An 18,079-nucleotide genomic window follows, 5' to 3' on the forward strand; every position below is an offset into this window, starting at 1 on the left:
TGGATTTATACACTTTGTTTATCCAACATTTTGTCTAATTCTATTCCACCGCAACATTTAATACACCCAATGCAAACCATATTCCATCTGTTTAAGAGTTACAACAGGGAGCTAGACAGTCATCTAGTACAAGCACACGCAAAGTATGGCAGAAATCCAGAACACATCTGGATACAGACAGCAGAGACATACTCATGATTTATCCAAGGTCAGCATAAAGACAGGAAAAATTCTGCTAAAAATGTCCTGATACATCTCTGTCAACACCACAAACAATAATTCTGGAGCATCTTTTCTTATAATTTAGATTCTTCTGGAAAAGTAAAGAATATAATTGACTGGGTGACACCACTCTCCTTATACAATCAATACGGTCAGAGTTGGGGCCAATGTAGGGGCACACACTCTAAAGGTTTTCCAATTCAGGTCCATAATGAAATTGGACATACTGAACCCCCTGGGAAAATGGCGTGTTGGTCAACTTTGAACAAGAAGTCAGGGAGGTTAATGTTAGTGTGGGCACAGATTGTAGGCATAGCCACCAGGGGCTATGGTGTCTGCTCAGCTCCTGAGCGCCTGCCATATATAAATACCTAACATCCGCCATACTATTATGGCAGGTATTGGGAAAGAGTTAAAGGGGTTGTCCAGTTTTAGCAAATAAAAGTTATAAAGGTTATTGTTTCTATACTGAAAACTTGTACAATTTTCCAATATACTTTCTGTACCAATTCCTCATGGTGTTCTAGATCTCTGCTTGCTGTTATTCATTCTGCTTACTTCCATGGATAAAACTCAGTCCATTGTCATGTGATGTACAGTCCATGGTCATGTGATTCACGGTCCATGGTCATATGATATCCAGTCCATGGACTGTACATCACATGACCATGGACTATACATCACATGACCACGGACTGATTTTCATCTACTTGATGTAAACAATGAATGACAGCAAGCAGAGATCTAGAAATCTGCAGAATTGATCCAGAAAGTATACTGGCAAAGTACAAAACTTCTCATTATACAGACAATAACATTTCCTGCAACTGGACAACCCCTTTAAATGTGTCCTGTCGAAGCCATATTAAGGTTGTTGGAGCCATCTGGGCAAACAGTATGGTGGGAGTTGCCATTACACCCGTGAAACCTTGAGCCATTGTAGGGCCACATGGAACAGTCTTCCCTGAATCAAATCACCAAGCAGGTATTCGTGAATTTCTGTTTTCCTGAAGCATGAGCTAGGTTCAAATCTGTGCTGGGCTCTCTGTTCTTCGGCACCAACGGGGGACCTTAATGACAGAAAGCTGGACTGCTAAAACAGCGCATACACGTGGATACCATCGGACTCCATTGGCTATAATGGGGTCCGCTGGATGTCTGTCAGGTGTCAGACGATTTTTGGCAGTTTCTGCGGTACAGTCTCCAACTCTGGTGCTGATGTGAATTTAGCCTTACCAACATTTAAGTCGTCAAAACTGTGGCATTTAATTCCTGATTCAAACTGGGTAGACATCTCCACTTTTGGATGAAGCTTTTATAATACCCATCCATTGCCAGGCAGAATTTACGCGATTTGGCACAGTTCGCAAATATGTAAAAGATGAAGAGCCTATGCACTCTCCATAATGACATTGGTAAGGTCCCGGGCAGGGAGGATGGGCATGGGGCACTCACCTTTCCCCTATAAACCAGCGCTCTGTCCTGATCTTGAGGTTTATCTTTCCAAAAAGGAATTTAGCAGAAAGTGGGAACCCTATAAGTGCTAAAATTAGCACCCAGTGCATTGTCACTATCCTCCTGACCCCTGTGCAGATCACAAAGTGAAAATGTAATAAGTGTGATCCAGCGAGTCTGTACAGTCAGAGATGAATAACTGTATTCCTGGTGATAAGGAAATGATGCTACAGAAATAAAACAGGCTCAGCTCTGTTCCTTGTCACTGACTAATGGAAGCTTAGTCATCAATACGGACTCTGTGTGTGAAGCTCATCCAGAAAGAAGACAAAGCAGAGGATGTAGCCCAGCTAGAAAATTGCTGATGCCGATCAATTATTGGAAAGTGCTCAGAATGGGGGCAAAGGAGTCAATAAGGCTCAAAGTACAGATCTGATCATTGTGAAATAGTCACAGGGTAACACAGAATGGGAATTTGCTTTCATCTTCTCTTAGAAATATTCTGATATTGGGGACTGTTATGTGACAACAGATTACAAGGGAAGGTATATGGGTGATGAGAGGTCCACAAACCTGCAGACATGCAAGTCTACCCAATGTAGTGAGAACGCCCGGCCATTCCTCAAAGGGTTAAACTCTCAATATTACTGTGCTGGCACGAGTAAGGAAGGTGATTTTTTTCACATTGTTGCTTTCTAAAAAGCCACTTACAGAATTGCAGGAAAAATAATTAATTTCCTTCATTGAAAAGCATATATGTCATGACCTATCGGGGGATGGGAGCCATGGAGCACAAGCCTCAGGGGCACCCACCACAACCCATGTCAATCTGCTAATCTAACCAGACATTTGTCTATTGTGTCGCTTCCCAGATCATCAACCAAGGAAGAAATCACGAGTAAAAGGAGCTCATCTCCTCAAAGACATCAATAGTAATGGGATGGGTTCCTGGAAATTGACATTGTAGTCTCCAGTTAGACCGCTCACAGGAACTGTATCTAAAAGGCTAGAGGGGACTAGAAGTCTCAGAATGCTACTGTATAGCAGGAAGCAGTCACTTATAGGGTGGATACTTATGGCCTATCCTTAAGGTCATCGACATTAAATTGGCGGAGGGATGTGAAACCCAGAAACCCCACCATTAGCTGCTGTGCAAATATCAACTAATGGGCGGAATGGGGGTGGAGGTATTGGTCTGATATTGATGACCTAACCTAAGGATAGACCAACAATATCTTCTCTAGGACAACCCCTTTAAGGGTTTGATGTCGTTGTATGACATTGGGGAAAAAAAAAGACAAAATAGCGTCACCCTTGTACACAGGCTATTTTGGTATTGCAGCTAAACCTCGTTCACTTAAAAGGAGTTATCCAGGTTTTTCCCAATTGATGGCTTATCCGTAGGCTACCAATGATCGAGGTACAAAAGGAGTGAAAAACAGCCATTTCTCATAGCCATCTTGCACCTAGGGACATGTATTGTCACGGATCCCCCATACATTTGTACATTTGAGTGTATGGAGGGATCCATGAAAACGGACAAAATTAATACATGACCCATTCATGGACAATGAATTCAATGCTGCCGTGTGACGTCACAAAAAAACGGACATCGCACGGCCATTAACCACTGTGAATGTAGCTTTAGTTTCGGGTCTGTATTCTTAGGATAGACCATCACTATTGGGATCAGCGTGGACTTGAATTTTACCATTTAGCTGTATGAAGGGGCTGTTCACTTGAATGGGACAAAGCTGCAATAACAAGCACAGCCACTAGAAGTATAGCTCTATGTAGTATGAGCCAATGTAATCAATAAAGAGGAGGCGGACCCCCACCTATAGAATATTGATCCTGTATGCTGAGAAACAAAGGCTTGAGCATGTTAAAATCCTACAAGATGACCCTTGTTTCTTCAGCAGTGTAAACTATGGGCAGTGAGGCTGCTTTTATACACAATGGGCTGTTGGTGTATTGGTAACTGGTAGACTAAATCACCAACTCCAACTCCTCTATTTTGCCACAGTCCGACTCTAACTCATTTATAAATGGCTGACAGCCATGGCCATTCAGAAGTAATAAAAATCCTCTAATTCATTAACAAGCGATTAAACCCCTATGAAAGTAATTGTGTAACAAATTAAACATCAAATTATACAATATTAATAAGTGCATACTATAATTAAAAATAATTATGTTTAAGCCAGAGTTGGTAACTTTTTCCCAATTCCACTCAAAATTGGTCTCGACTCCGACTCCACAGCCCAGATCCAGATGACAAAAACAAGACTTTGACCAGGACTATGCAGAGTAGGTGGTTGATATATTGAGAGAGGAGCCCAATTTATGGATAAACAATATTTTTGTTTATGAATTTGGCTATGTATTCATAGACTGATGATGGTGGGGCAGATTGTGATATCACTGCCTTAGGTACCAGTGGAGTTGAACTTGCCCCGGATGACATCCTAGGTTATTATTATTATTATTATTATTGTTTATATAGCACCATTAATTCCATGGTGCTTTACATACAGTACACAAAATATACAGGTAGATATAATACTAACAGTGACCAACTGGCACAGTGGGGTAGAGGGCCCTGCCAGTGAGGGCTTACAATCTATGAGGGAAGGGGGTAGAGACAGAAGGAGAGGGGGAGACTGTACAGATGGCAGTGCGGTGATAGTGTTATTGGAGGTTGTAGGCCTTCCTGAATAGGTGAGTCTTCAGGGCCTTCTTGAAGCCTGTGATTGTGGGGGTCAGTCTTATGTGTCGTGGTAAGGAAATCCAGAGTATGGGGGATGCACGGGAGAAATCTTGGAGACAGTTGTGTGAGGAGCGGATGAGAGCAGAGCGGAGTAGGAGGTCATTGGAGGATCTGAGGTTACGTGTGGGCAGGTAGCGGGAGATTAGTTCGGAGATATATGGAGGGGACAGGCTGTGGATGGCTTTGTATGTTAACATTAGTAGCTTGAACTCAATTCGCTGGGCTATGGGTAACCAGTGGAGGGACTGGCAGAGGGGAGAGACCAATGAAGATGGGGGGGGTGAGGTGAATTAAGCGAGCAGAGCAGTTTAGGGTGGACTGGAGGGGGTGAGGGTGTTAGCTGGGAGTCCATGGAGAAGGGTGTTGCAGTAATCTAAGCGGGAGATTATGAGGGCATGGAAGAGCGTCTTAGTAGTTTCAGGGGTGAGGAAGGAACAGATTTGATGGATGTTCTTGAGTTGGAGGCGGCAGGAAGCGTTGAGGGTTTGAACGTGTGACTTGAAGGATAGGTCGGAGTCCAGGGTTACCCCAAGGCATCGGGCCCGTGGGACAGGGGTAAGTGTGGTTCCGTTGACTTTGATAGATGGTTCAGGTGGAGGGGCCATACGGGGTGGGGTGAAGATGATGAACTCCGTTTTCTCCATATTGAGTTTGAGAAAGTGGGAGGAGAGGAAGGAGGCTACAGCTGCTAAACAACCTGGAACTCTGGCCAGCAGAGAGGTAATGTCTGGTCCAGAGTTGTATATTTTGGTGTCATCGGCATAGCATAGCAATGGTATTGAAAACCATGAGATTCTATGAGTTGGCCAAGGCCGAGGGTGTAGATGGAGAATAGGAGGGGTCCTAGGACAGAGCCTTGGGGGACACCTACAGAGAGTGGGCGCGGTGAGGAGGTGGTGTGTGAGTAGGAGACGCTGAATGTGCGGTCAGTGAGGTATGAGGAGATCCAGGAAAGTGCCAGGTCTGAGATACCAAGGGATGAGAGAATTTCTAACACGAGGGAGTGGTCAACTGTGTCAAAGGCAGAGGAGAGGTCGAGGAGGAGGAGGAGGAGGAGGAGGACAGAGTAATAGCACTTGGCTTTGGCGGTTAGAAGGTCGTTGATGACTTTTGTTAGGGCAGTTTCAGTGGAGTGCCGGGGTCTGAAGCCTGACTGTAGTCTGTCAAAGAGCAGGTTGGACAAGAGATAGGAGGAGAGTTCTGAGTGGACGTGTTGCTCAAGCAGTTTTGAAGAGTATGGGAGCAGTGAGATGGGACAATAGTTGGCTGGAGAGGATGGGTCGAGGGATGGTTTCTTAAGTATAGGTGCAACTGTGGCATGTTTGAAGGCGGAGGAGAAGGATCCATTGGCTAGGGATAGGTTGAAGAGATGGGTTAGGGCTGGAGTAATGACTTCAGTGAGGTTATCCAAGCTTTATATGCTACCATAGAGAAAACCACCAGAATTTATTTTGCCCATAGGCCTCCACCAACTTGGTCCATCACCCAGGTATGGCTTCTACTACTGATTAACTTTTGGAGTCACATTGGTTGCAGCTGCAACCTGGCCCGGAAACAAAGGGGACCCACAGAACACCCTCCACACACTAGGACTAGCTACCCTTTTTTTGATCTCCTTTCATGGCCGACAGTCTGTGCATATTAACTTTATGACCCCTGCCTCCTGGTGCACCAAAGTGCAAAGATTTATGATACACAGCCTTCCACTGCTAGAAAGGAGTTGGTCAGCAGCATATAGTCAAAGAGGTATTCTGTGGGGAGACTGTGGCACAAAAGGCAAATTCTACTATGTATGGGGCACTGACAGGCGACAGAATGATGCGAAGCTTGTGTGCACAGATATCTTTTGAACAAATCTTCATGGCGGTTTGCCCCCAGATAGAGAGGAAAAAGGAAATGTAAATACAGCAAAAATGTACAAATAGGACAAAGCTGATGGTTGTGCAAAAGCTGAGCTTTTGTATCAGGTCCATGAGCCTTTAGTTACTCCTCTGGCTTCAACATCAGGACCCAAAGCCTTTATTCTACAATTCTGTTAACCTGTCTGCTGGTGTTCACATGTATGGTAGAAATGCAACAAGTCAGTCCCATAAAAACCCCATCTCATTGTGCTTAATTACCTATATTACAATGACTATGTAACAATCTAATGGGTGTCATGTATAACAATAGAAGATCACACGTCTGTATGCAGGAAGCGAGCGATGACAAGCTCTGTAATCAGGAGCGGCGCCCCCCTCTCCTCCAGAGCCCAGGATTGTAATCACATCCCCTCTGCTTATTTTCCTGGTAAGTGTGTGGTAAGCGGCATGAGTCACGCCAATTACAGCTGCTTTATACTCCAGGACATGGTTTTATGATGACTGCCACTTCTAACCTGCCCTGTAACATCTACCATAATCTTACTGTACTCCGGATAAACACAAACCCCACAACATATTATTTAGTGATTGCATTTAATGAGTGTTTTCCAGGCATTTCTGCAAGCACAGTATATACGGTATGTGGTCGGCTACTGACTTGTACTAGACTTACATGGGTTACTAGGTTTTATCCTGGTAGGTACAAATCTTTTATACAAACCTGTGTGTGAACATAGATATAACATCCTTTCATAGTTAATTAACTTTCTATAACACTTTAGGGAGAGTTTATAAAAGCCAGGGGAAGGGTTAAAACCCTCCCCCCAAAAACAAGTGGTACCTACAGCTAACTTCTGAATCCCTCAATACTCCTGAGCTCAGTCTTTGCTGCCCCCCCCCGGTATTTGTGTTATTTATTTATTTTTAATTGAGCCCCCATAAGTCATAATAGATCTTTGAGGAACATTTAACATTACTTTTTTGACCTGATTTCCTCTGTAACTGGGGGTGATACATTTATCCTTGTTACAGGAGGATGTCGCCTCCTTAGTCTGAACTGCAGAGCTAATCTGGGTCCTCTAGTTCGAAGCAACTGGCGGATCATGTGACCTGGGTCAGGAGGGAGCCACATCATGGCGGCTCTCATAGCTCTGTACACAACGATCAGGAAGGCAGGGACAGTAATAAACTGTCCCTGCCTTCTGTAGAGGCGCTCTGGCCGTGGTATCAGCGGTTCCCTAGTTCTGCAGATATGCAATTTCGTGCAGCTGCTTAACACTTTAAGGACATACAGGTACATCCTTGTAGTGCCGAGAATATACCATCCGGACGTAAATAGTTAACAGATGGTCCAAAATCAGATAAGGACTGTCCGAGTGCAATATTAGTTGGACTACAAAAGAACATTTATGGGGGCTATCAAACATGGCAGAACCTAAACCAAGCAGAAAAGGAAGATTGGGGTCCAAGTATAAAAGCAAAAATCCTTAAAATCAGAGTTTAAGAAACAAAAAATGCGAAGTATAACATCCTATACATATACCATGTACATAAACCTACAGTATAATTAAAGCACACTGTACATAGTAATATATTTCTATATATACATAGTAACCAGAACTTGTACTGTAAGAGACCTGCCGGCCATCAAAGCTTCTCCCCCAAGAAATGAGTATGTAGTTTTTATTTTCTAAATGACAGAACGAGTGACCATTTACTTTGATGGATTGATTGTCCAAAGCTTATGGACGTCATGGAAGGGGGTTACTGAGTAATGTGGCGTTTCCTCTGCAGCGGCCACAGCATCGAATTTATGATCAATTTATACAACCCTAAAATTGGTGGAACAAACCCAACCAAAAACATGAGCCGCAGAAGCAAAACAGATTTAGACTTGAAAGGAAAAGAATATTAAATTACCAGTAATATCCGTTCCAGGCCAGTAGAAAATCTAGCAAAGAGATTGGCTAGGTATGTAATTGAATAGATTTTACTATACCCTTCAGATTGCCTCTCACTCCCCAACACTTATACAGCTATGTCTGTGCCATGTAACAATACTGAAAACACATTGCTCTGTTTACAGGAAACATGTGGTCACTCTGTATACTCTCTGTATAATAAGCTATACACATTATAGTTTAGATTGGTGAAATGACTCATTTTTATGAAGTTTACTTGGGCAAAATCCATGGTAATATTTGTAATTTGTAAAAATGTTATACACTTATTGTAACCCCAGCGCACTCCCTTTCCAAGCACACCGAGCCGTTGCTTACCTCTACATATAGGCACCTCATTAAGGTGCTTTATTGTGCTCATCTGCAGGTATTCTCCCGCCAATCCTGGTATTCCTGTCTGTATATAATTCTGCTTCCCTAGCCATGTCTTACTTGAGCAATATTTAGTTGTCCGTTTCATGATCTGTTGTTTGGATACATTCTATTCTTTTGTCTGTATGTCGGAGTTATGTTTTTGTCTAATGCTAAAGTCATGTCTCCAATTCTGTAGAAGCATTTGTTCTTCTGCCGTGTATCCCCATGTGGACAAGTATGTCTTTCTGCTACCTGTGGCCTTTGTGTCTTCTGCTTACTGTGTTTTTCGGACCTTCTGCTATGTAAGTTTGGCCCATTGGTTCAGTATGTTATACCTCTACTTGTGACCTTTGTGCCTTGTGCTATGTCTGCTACCTGTGACCTTTGTCCCTTGTGCTATGCCTGCTACCTGTGACCTTTGTGCTATGTCTGCCACCTGTGGACCTTCTGCTATGATTGTTTCTCCTTCAGGCTTTCATTATATGTACACCTCTACTACCTATGGCTTTTGACCTTTGCGATATATGTTTGACCCATGGGTTTCTGTTACATATGCTCCTCTGATACATGTCCTTCTTTGGATTCTTGTTTTAGACCCTGTTATCTGGGTGATTTGGTTTTCTCCTGATTTAGTACCTGTGTTTCACTCCTGTCTGTTTTCACTCTGTGCGCATATTTTGTCTACTCCGATCTCTTCCTATTTTCTTCTGCAGATAATCAGTTTTCTTATTTCAAAGACCAAAAGTACAATGCAGTCATTCTCACCTCAAGGAGACCTTTATTTATCCTTGTTCCAGACAAACATTTAAATTGTAAATGAAAATTTTTCTACAAGGTTTTTCCGAGAAGCCGATTTGAGGTTATTTTTAGGATCTCCTACAATAAGTCCCATTTTTCTTCCAACAAAGTTAAAGTTTAATTGTTAGTAAGAAAGCGGCCTATACAATGGGAAACCTGCACAGGAACAGTACCCTACTTGGGGACATAAACATCCATGGGGACTTCCACTTGGCAGACAGCAGATGACATAGAATCGATCTCCCTCTGGTGGAATTGGCCAATCTTAAACCTCAATTGGATACATACTGACTTTGATCCAAAAAGTGACTGTCAAGATACATTAATATTTCGACTATACGTGAAGGGTAATGGCAAGGACTGCTTATAAAACTACATTACCTGATAGTAAGACTTGATTTGTTTCGCCAGGACAGATAAGTTTTGGATTCGGAGGGAGGAGTCATTGTTGATCTTTTTGTAAATTTTTTGATTATCTGCTTTGGGGTTTCTGAAAAAGAAATATAACAACAAATTAGGTCATTTCATTATAATAGGATTTTTTTTATATGGACATTGACATTAAAATTGGAGATTACATGGATCATGGCCATGTGACCAACAGTACATGATGTCACTTCCTTAGAGGAGGAAGTGGAGTTCAGTATCATAGTCCTGGATAACCTTTTTAATACCTCACCTGTTGCTCCTATAACACTATATAGTACTTTTCCTCTAACTTTTTGAAATTGGGTCCCCACCATATTTTAATTTCCTCTGCCCCCTCAACCACTAATGTTAAAATGTAATGATGTCTGCTGCTCGTCACTCATTGCTCTTCCGTACTGCAGACATCATAAGCCAAAGGCTGATTGTATTACACTATTGTATTTAACCTCTGTGTCCTAGAGTTGAAATCACTGCCAGTTGCCCGGAACAGTGGAACAGCACTCGATATGTGGGACTGTCCCGCTCCATCCAGAGCGGCTGAGGGGGCCCCTGCAATGATAGGGCCCAGGGCGGCTGCACCTTTGACCCGACTTATAAAGTGGTTGAAACCAACAGTGGTGGTATCAGCTGTGTAATGGATCTGGCAGTACATCATGGTTTCCGTTAGAAGGAGAAACCACAACACAAGAGCAAACAGAGCCCAGTATTATTTTGGAACGCTTCTTTTTGTAATGGATTTATGATGATACTTTTAAGATCAACTGATATTTTTTACTAGATGAATGCAGATGACATTAAAAACATCTTAACTAGTTATTAAGAACATGGTATTAAAAATATAATCCTTTAGTACTCTCCCACCTAACCGCACGTCTAACCTCTGTCCTTCCAACCACATCAAGGCAAGGATCATGACGCGCCACTAATAACCCTTTCAATGACTAGGAAATCTTCAAGTTACATTAAACAGAAATTAATGGTAATAAAGACTCATATTTTCTATGAGAGTCAGTAGGTCTGTTATTTTGGTCTCATGATTGTTTCCTCTAATAGCCGCCAAAGCTTTCATATGATCTGATTCTTTGGCAGAGCTTGGTTAAGCTAGTCCCTTCTTAATAGAGATACAGGAGCAGTGTCCTGAAGAAATGTGCTCACTTTACATAGCTCAGGACCATAGACAATGGCTAGAATATCAGATAGACACCGGTGCAGATGTGAACATAGTCAAAGAAGTAGAAGATTTGTAGGCCATCTGTGTCTAATCTAAAACAAGATACCATTAGATATTAATATTAGATAATATACCATTTAGCCAATGTGGAATAAAGGGTTAGGAAGTGAATACTCTTCCCAATGGCTTCTCGCTCCATGCTTTCCTACATCACCATAATAGGAGTTATGGATCCGAAGAGTCCCAGTCCCTACAACCTGACCAATCTAGCCAAACCAACCCAATGGATGGACAGTAGTGTCAGAGATCTTAATGTTACCAGTGTGTCTTTCGCTAGAAAGAAAGTAAATATGTTCCTGCATCATAGTGGGTTTACGTGGAATTACGTGATGTCATTGCACTATATATACTGTAGATATGTGGTGCACGCCCAGAGAGGCATATAAAGCCCTATAGGCATTTAATGGTGATGGGCCAAAAATGACACCATAATATAATTATTCCTTAAATGACAGAAACCTTTTTGCTATACAAACATAAAAAAGTTGCAAATGACACAATGCAGATTTATACTTGTGACAATGGCAGGATGTTTTCCCATGCCCAGCAAGTCTGGTATTACAATAGACAAAAAAAGAATGGAAAATAAAGTAATAGAAATTAGGAAAATGAAATATTTTCTAAACGTTTTCCTAATATGGTAGATTTATACAAAAACATTACAACAATCCGAAACAGAGTGGTAACATCCATGAATGTTAGTATATTTGGTCTGTTCAAAGGACAGGATCCTACAGCAACAAAATAAAGGGATCCTGAGTCTTTAATGTGCAATTAAAAGCCTGAAGTCACAAAGACCCTTTATCCTGAAGGAAGGTGGGAAGAGACGGGCTGTGTATTTATCAGCATGAGGCATTGTCTCACAGTATGGTGGTCGCTTGACAGCGACAAATCAAAGGGACAACAAGGTTCAAGCATTGCGAACACAGAGCAGAACACAAAGACCGAACAAGCCAAATTGGCAAGCCAGACCTATGGGAGGTTACAGCCGTTAATAGGCTCAATGTGATACAAGCATGCCGATGTATAGAGTATAATTTATGGCAAATCGCTGGCTAGGTTTTACAACCCCCACAAAAACACAGTAAAAATATAAATAAATGATAATAATAACAACCTGTAAGGCATTGGCATACGGTACAGCGTACAGTATATATGTGCACAAGTGATAAAAATGGATTCATTGTAATTCAGTACAAGGAATATAAAGTATGGGTTGCGCAAAACATGTCCTCGCATTAGCAGACATTACCTGATGTAGAGTCTGCACAGATGTAAAAACTGTATTTTGTATATGTGTGAGTATATACTGTATTTGTAGTCTGTTCAGAAGCCAGGAAAATCTGCGTAGGTTCAACATTTAAGAACTATTTTTTTTTTTTTGACAATGAAAAAAGACTGGAATGCTGATCTAATTGGAGGTAAATCTTTGGATCTAATTCCCATTTAGTTCCTTTGATCACTGCTCCACTTCCAGAAGCCAGCTGTCATTACCGTCTCTGTATCATCTCTCTCCTAGGCGGCTTGTGCCAGAACACAACCAAACTGTGAAAACAAACCGCTGTAGCAGGAATCCTCGAAGAGATAATATGGTGGAGCGAATGTAAGAACACGTTCACAATCTCGATTCTAATGTACTTGTATTTCATTAATGTCTCTTTAGATTTTGTCATAGTAAACTGGTCATATATTAAACTGGTCAATCTAACCTAAAGACTCAAGCCATCATCAGAAGATCATGATCAACCAAATGATAAATCTTTACGTGTGTTAAGAGTCCAGGTTGTCTTCACATGTCAGGCCAGCAGGGCGAGAGTAACCATATGGAGACATTCTGTCTAGGAACTGGATAAACCCAAGAGAAGGTTGGGAAAGGTGAAACTATCCGAATAGTTGGAAAGGACCTGGTGACGTCACTAACATCCATCACCAGGTTCTTTCCTGTGCCAGCTGAGGCCACTACATGGCACAATCATTGGTTGGGAGGCATTGTGATCCTGACAGATTTCCTTTAACACATTAACCAAGTGGTAATTGTTACTTCACCTAAACTTTTGGGCTCATGATGTACATGAATTATTGGCCACATACAGCGAAACATGTCCAAGAGCCCAGGTCTTTGAATAGACCACCAGTTATCAATAACCTAGACCAGTGCTGGCAAACCTTTTAGAAACCGAGTGCCTAAACTGCAACCCAAAACCTACTATATTATCGCGAAGTGCTAACATGGAAATTTAAACTTATTACTGTACGAATCCACAATTGCAGACAGTTACGGACCCACAAATTATAGTCGTCTGAATGGGACTTTACAGAGCTTTCAATGATGCAAACAACTTTGTACTGATATGTAACGCTATCTGCATTTGGTACTTTTGAACAATTAATACTCACTATTTACATCACACAGGATCTGTTTTACAGTGACCGTGCAATGTTATTACAGCCTGTACTAATATCACGTCTGCTATAAAATAGATACTGTGTGACATAAAAAGTGAGGACGACCCCAGACAGTATTATATGCTTCACAGTGGCCCCCTCTACAGTAGTATATGCTCCACAGTAGTCCCCCACACACAGTATTATACACTCCATAGTAGCCCCCACAGGATTATATGCTCCACAGTGGCACCCACACACAGTATTACATGCTTATCAATATGCCCCCCTAGTATTATATGCTCCTCAGTACGCCTCCCACACACACACAGTATTATATGCTCCTCAGTGTGCACCCCTCCAGTATTATATGCTCATCAGTACACATCCCCCCAGTTTTATATGCTCTTCAGTATGACTGACACTCACACACACACTTATACTTACCCATCAAGAGCCGCCAGCATCCACCTCCTTTTGACTGCGGGCACTGATGATTCACGTAATTGTGCCTGCACTGGAGCAGAGGTCAAACTCTGCAGTCAGTGTAGGCCGCGGTCGTGCGATCTGTGGCCTACACTTACAGCTTTCAGCTGTATGTGTATTTGCACACACAACTGAAGGCAGCAATTGCTCATGAACGGGGAATCCTGTACCGGATTCCCAGTTAATGAGCGATCCGTGCAACCACACGCGTGCCAGCATAGAGAGCTCTGTGTGACCTCTCTGGCACGCGTGCCATAGATTTGCCATCACGGACCTAGACCATATTTCTTGTGATAGATTTTTAGCTCCACAGTATATCATGCATACTGTCCATTGATGGTTTGAGAAGACCTCACCCTTGGTAAACCACTTTCAATGCAATTTTGGGTGGTTGTCTTAAATCGGTTTTTCTGTATTTGATGACAATATAGGTTTTGGAACTGGAGATGGAGTGTCTTGTGCTGCAGATGGATTTGTTCATTCATTGTGAGGAAGGAAGCTGTACTATGGAGGACTGGCAGGATGCCTATTGTGGTGTAAAACACAAAATATAAAACAGATGTCTTCTGCAAAGAGGAATAAAGGATATGAGAAAATGACAATTCTATTTATGGAAATATAACATAAGACACTCTACAGTTTAGGACTGTAGCTCACTTTTATTGCATTTAGGATCTGTGTCTCAGGAATCACGAACCTGACCCATTGGTCCAACCAAATCAGCAGAATCCTTCAAACACATGGTTAAAGGAGGATATCCCATGAATCATTTTAATATTAAAAGTCCAGATCTATTGTTAATACGGTAGCAGTTTTATACTATACTGCAGAGTTGTTTTTAGTATATAAGAATACCATTCTCATCTTTCCTAAGCAGAACAAGTCGTCTATTTCCTTTGGAAGCTGAAAATGTACACACTTTATTGTCCCTCCAGCTTGTTACATCAATTAATAGCTGTTGCTCCACTGATTCTGGAACAGTTGGTATTTTCTCTCTAGCCCCCACCATTCATGAGTAATCAGTGCTGTTAGTTTTGGTGCCTGATGTACTATTTAGTCTCTGTACTGTCAGGAGGGCGGGGTCAGGCAGGAGCAGACAAGCGGGCATGATTCTGAGCTCTGACACTGGCTGCCTCTGATTGAAGCTCTGAATCACACCCCCTGTCTGACACCATCCTTCTGACATTACAGAGCTTAAATAACACATCCGGTAACAAAACTGACTGCACTTGTTGCTCAGGAATGGTGGGGTCGAAAATTCCAACTGTGCTGGAATCAGTGGAGAGGTGCCTATTAACAGATTTTAAGAACTAGAATTGGTGGAGGTGGTGAACGGTCCTATGTAGGAATCAGAGCAATGAAGTTAGCATATACTATGCAAAGATCTCAGCTTTAAAAAGGCTGAGCATGGATGCCCACCATTACTCAACTCATTAGGTGGACATTTCTATAAACTTTGAACACCAAGTGGTGCTATATTGTCTAAGTAAACGTCATGGCTCTTCACTCGATTGTTTTTTAAAGGGGTATTCCTACAGCTAACATTTACCATCAATACAGAATAGGTGATAAATATCTGTTTACAGGGGCACTACTGCTGGAACCTCCAATGATCACAAAGCATCCGGAGATTCATGTTCCTCCTCCTTGCCAAATTTATACTTTAAGATGTTTTAATGGAGCAGATGGGCTGCCACTTCATTCATAGTCTAATGGCCTGACAGAGTCCCAAAGACTATGAATGCAGGAGTCCCAGCAATAAGTCAATTGCAGGAATATAAATTCTCCTCCATATAAGACGACATAACACCTTAAAAATGCATTACTTGAGCTGAAAAAAAGACAATGGCTACCAAACATCGAGAAAGAAACCTTGTGCTGGGCTTCTAGATGAATCTATGCCACGGCTCGCTTACCATCCAGGGGTTCAGAAAATCACTGCCAAGAACAGCATTGCTGTGTAGACAAGATACGCTTGATGTGGAAGAAATGAATGCCAATATGCTGCTCAGACTTGCCGTCTCAGAGCTGAGCAGATGGCAGACTGACACTGGGCCATCCTCCGATGAAATTTTCGCCAAATATAGAAGACTAGTGAGATAATGAAACAGATTACAGACCTTGTTGTGTAGTGAAGCATGAGCTTGTATGAAGTGATAACACAGCACTGTATAATCAGCCATACAAGTGTATTGTACTGTATGCCGCCATCTATCATCTACGCCATACCCTGCCACATGTGAACGAGCCATTATCTTGTGGTAGAGGAATGCTAATGTATGCCAGTAACTCAGGACTTATTCTCGTTACATTGCAAATATATCCATTATATATCATGATGTAATTGCAAATGGAAGACAAATCTATACAATGGACTTCATGTGTCAAACTGTCGAAAAAACAATCACAGTCCGATTTTCATCTATCCACAGCAGTTTAAAAGGGACTGTCCATTTTGCACACTTCTAAGATGGGGCCCCTGAAAAAAGCCCCATTTCTTGGACCCCCAACGATCAGCTGTTACCTATGAGGAGGCCTTTCAGTAAGTGCTCAGTTTACCTGCAGCGCCACCACAGGGAAAAATAAGCATTACCCATTCACTTTAACAGGTTGTCTTCAGTGCTGGGCAGGCCTGGTTCTCCAGAGCAAGAGACGCTCTAAGGGCTTATTTCTCATGACTTATGCTCCAGAAAACCATCATACAAGCCTTGATACAGCCACAGTAAGATTTTTTTGCCCCAAAATTGTGACTTTTCCCTTAAGGGGTCTTGGCATGCGGCCATCGGCCAATCAGATTTATCATCATATATGTATAAATAATGCCAGAAATTTATGTCAGCAAGAAGCTGGTGTAGATTTCCGTTGTAGGTGGACTCTGGAGGATGTGACTATTTATGAGGAGATGTGCACCTTGTAATAAAATAGGTGCAAACTCCAGCAGGGCAGGAATTGTCAAGACCCCCCATGGGTAGCGCCAGTCCGTAAAATCAGCTTCATGGTATCTGTTCTCTACAATGGCCTCGAGGTCAGGAGCCTAAGTGAAATTTTTGAAATTATTTTTGGAAACTTGACAACTCCTTTAAGAAATAAAAGCAGAACCCTGACTGGTTTCTACGGGTAACAAGCTTGGTTTTTCTGTCAGGTTTGATAAATGAGGCCCAATTTGTTTTTGTCTAAAGGCTGCATACACGTTATTGTTTCCAGTAACCCATGGCGGATGGTGATAATTTTTATTTATTATACTTTTTATCAAATGAAAGAACCACTGACAAGAATAAAATTAGCTGTCTAGCTTGCAACTCCCTCCCCCTCCAAAAACTACACCCTGACTCCAGCACTAGGGACCGGTGGCCATCTTCACTTGCAATATGGCAATGCTAGTGATCTACATCAGTATCCTCAGTACCTCTATGACACAGAAGTTGACTACGCACAGACCAAAGATGGCTACCCCCCTGCTGTGGAGGCCTGTGGATAGACAGTAACAGGAACTGCTTTAGGTACTGCCTAAATCCAATTTACACAGGCCGATGTCTAGCAGCAAACGTGTTTTTGTTAGGCGAATAGTGCTATCATTAGATGTCAGAAACATCACATGGGCCAGGCCGGTGGCGCAAAGAATAATGACTCTGGCATAACCCACATATGTGCCGACATTGAAGAGGGCTGAAAGCAACAAGGAGAGTTAAGTAACACTGGATTTTATGTTTGTCACCTCTCCTTAGTCTTTGAAAAGACCCCAGAGAATAATAATAGTTTGTGGGTGGTCCACTATGGGCCTAATACTTTGTGGAGGGACCACTATATGATAAAATACTCTGTGCAGGGGCCACTAGGGGACATAATACCACGTGGAGGGGTTACTATATGACATAATACTGTGTGGATGGGCCACTATGGGACATAATACTGTGTGCAGGGGCCACTATAGGGCATAACACTTTCTGAAGGGGCCACTATGGGGCATAATACTGTGTGAACGGGCCACTATGGGGCATAATACTGTGTGAGGAGGCAGCTATGGGATATTATACTGTCTGGAGGCCACTTTGAGACATTACAGTGTGTGTAAATTGGGTATTATACTTGGGGGGGAGGGGGCAGGAAAGAGGGTTCCCATCCCCCC

The 18,079-nt window shown here is 42.3% G+C and overlaps 2 protein-coding genes across 6 annotated transcripts in view; both read right to left on the minus strand.

Annotated features, from left to right (window-relative positions):
- The window catches only part of CCDC88A (coiled-coil domain containing 88A), a 134,447-nt gene that overhangs the window by 74,555 nt on the left and 41,813 nt on the right, over positions 1 to 18,079 (minus strand). For all 5 annotated transcript variants that reach the window (XM_075267465.1, XM_075267464.1, XM_075267462.1 and 2 more), the window contains exon 3: positions 9,804 to 9,912. In XM_075267465.1, coding sequence (XP_075123566.1) covers positions 9,804 to 9,912 — 109 coding nt within the window. The remainder of the gene's footprint in view (positions 1 to 9,803; positions 9,913 to 18,079) is intronic.
- LOC142197292 (beta-soluble NSF attachment protein) overlaps positions 1 to 18,079 on the minus strand; it is a 101,432-nt gene that overhangs the window by 5,534 nt on the left and 77,819 nt on the right. The window lies entirely within an intron of this gene.

Source organism: Leptodactylus fuscus, chromosome 3 (assembly GCF_031893055.1).
Source record: "Leptodactylus fuscus isolate aLepFus1 chromosome 3, aLepFus1.hap2, whole genome shotgun sequence".
NCBI classification, from domain to species: Eukaryota; Metazoa; Chordata; class Amphibia; order Anura; family Leptodactylidae; genus Leptodactylus; species Leptodactylus fuscus.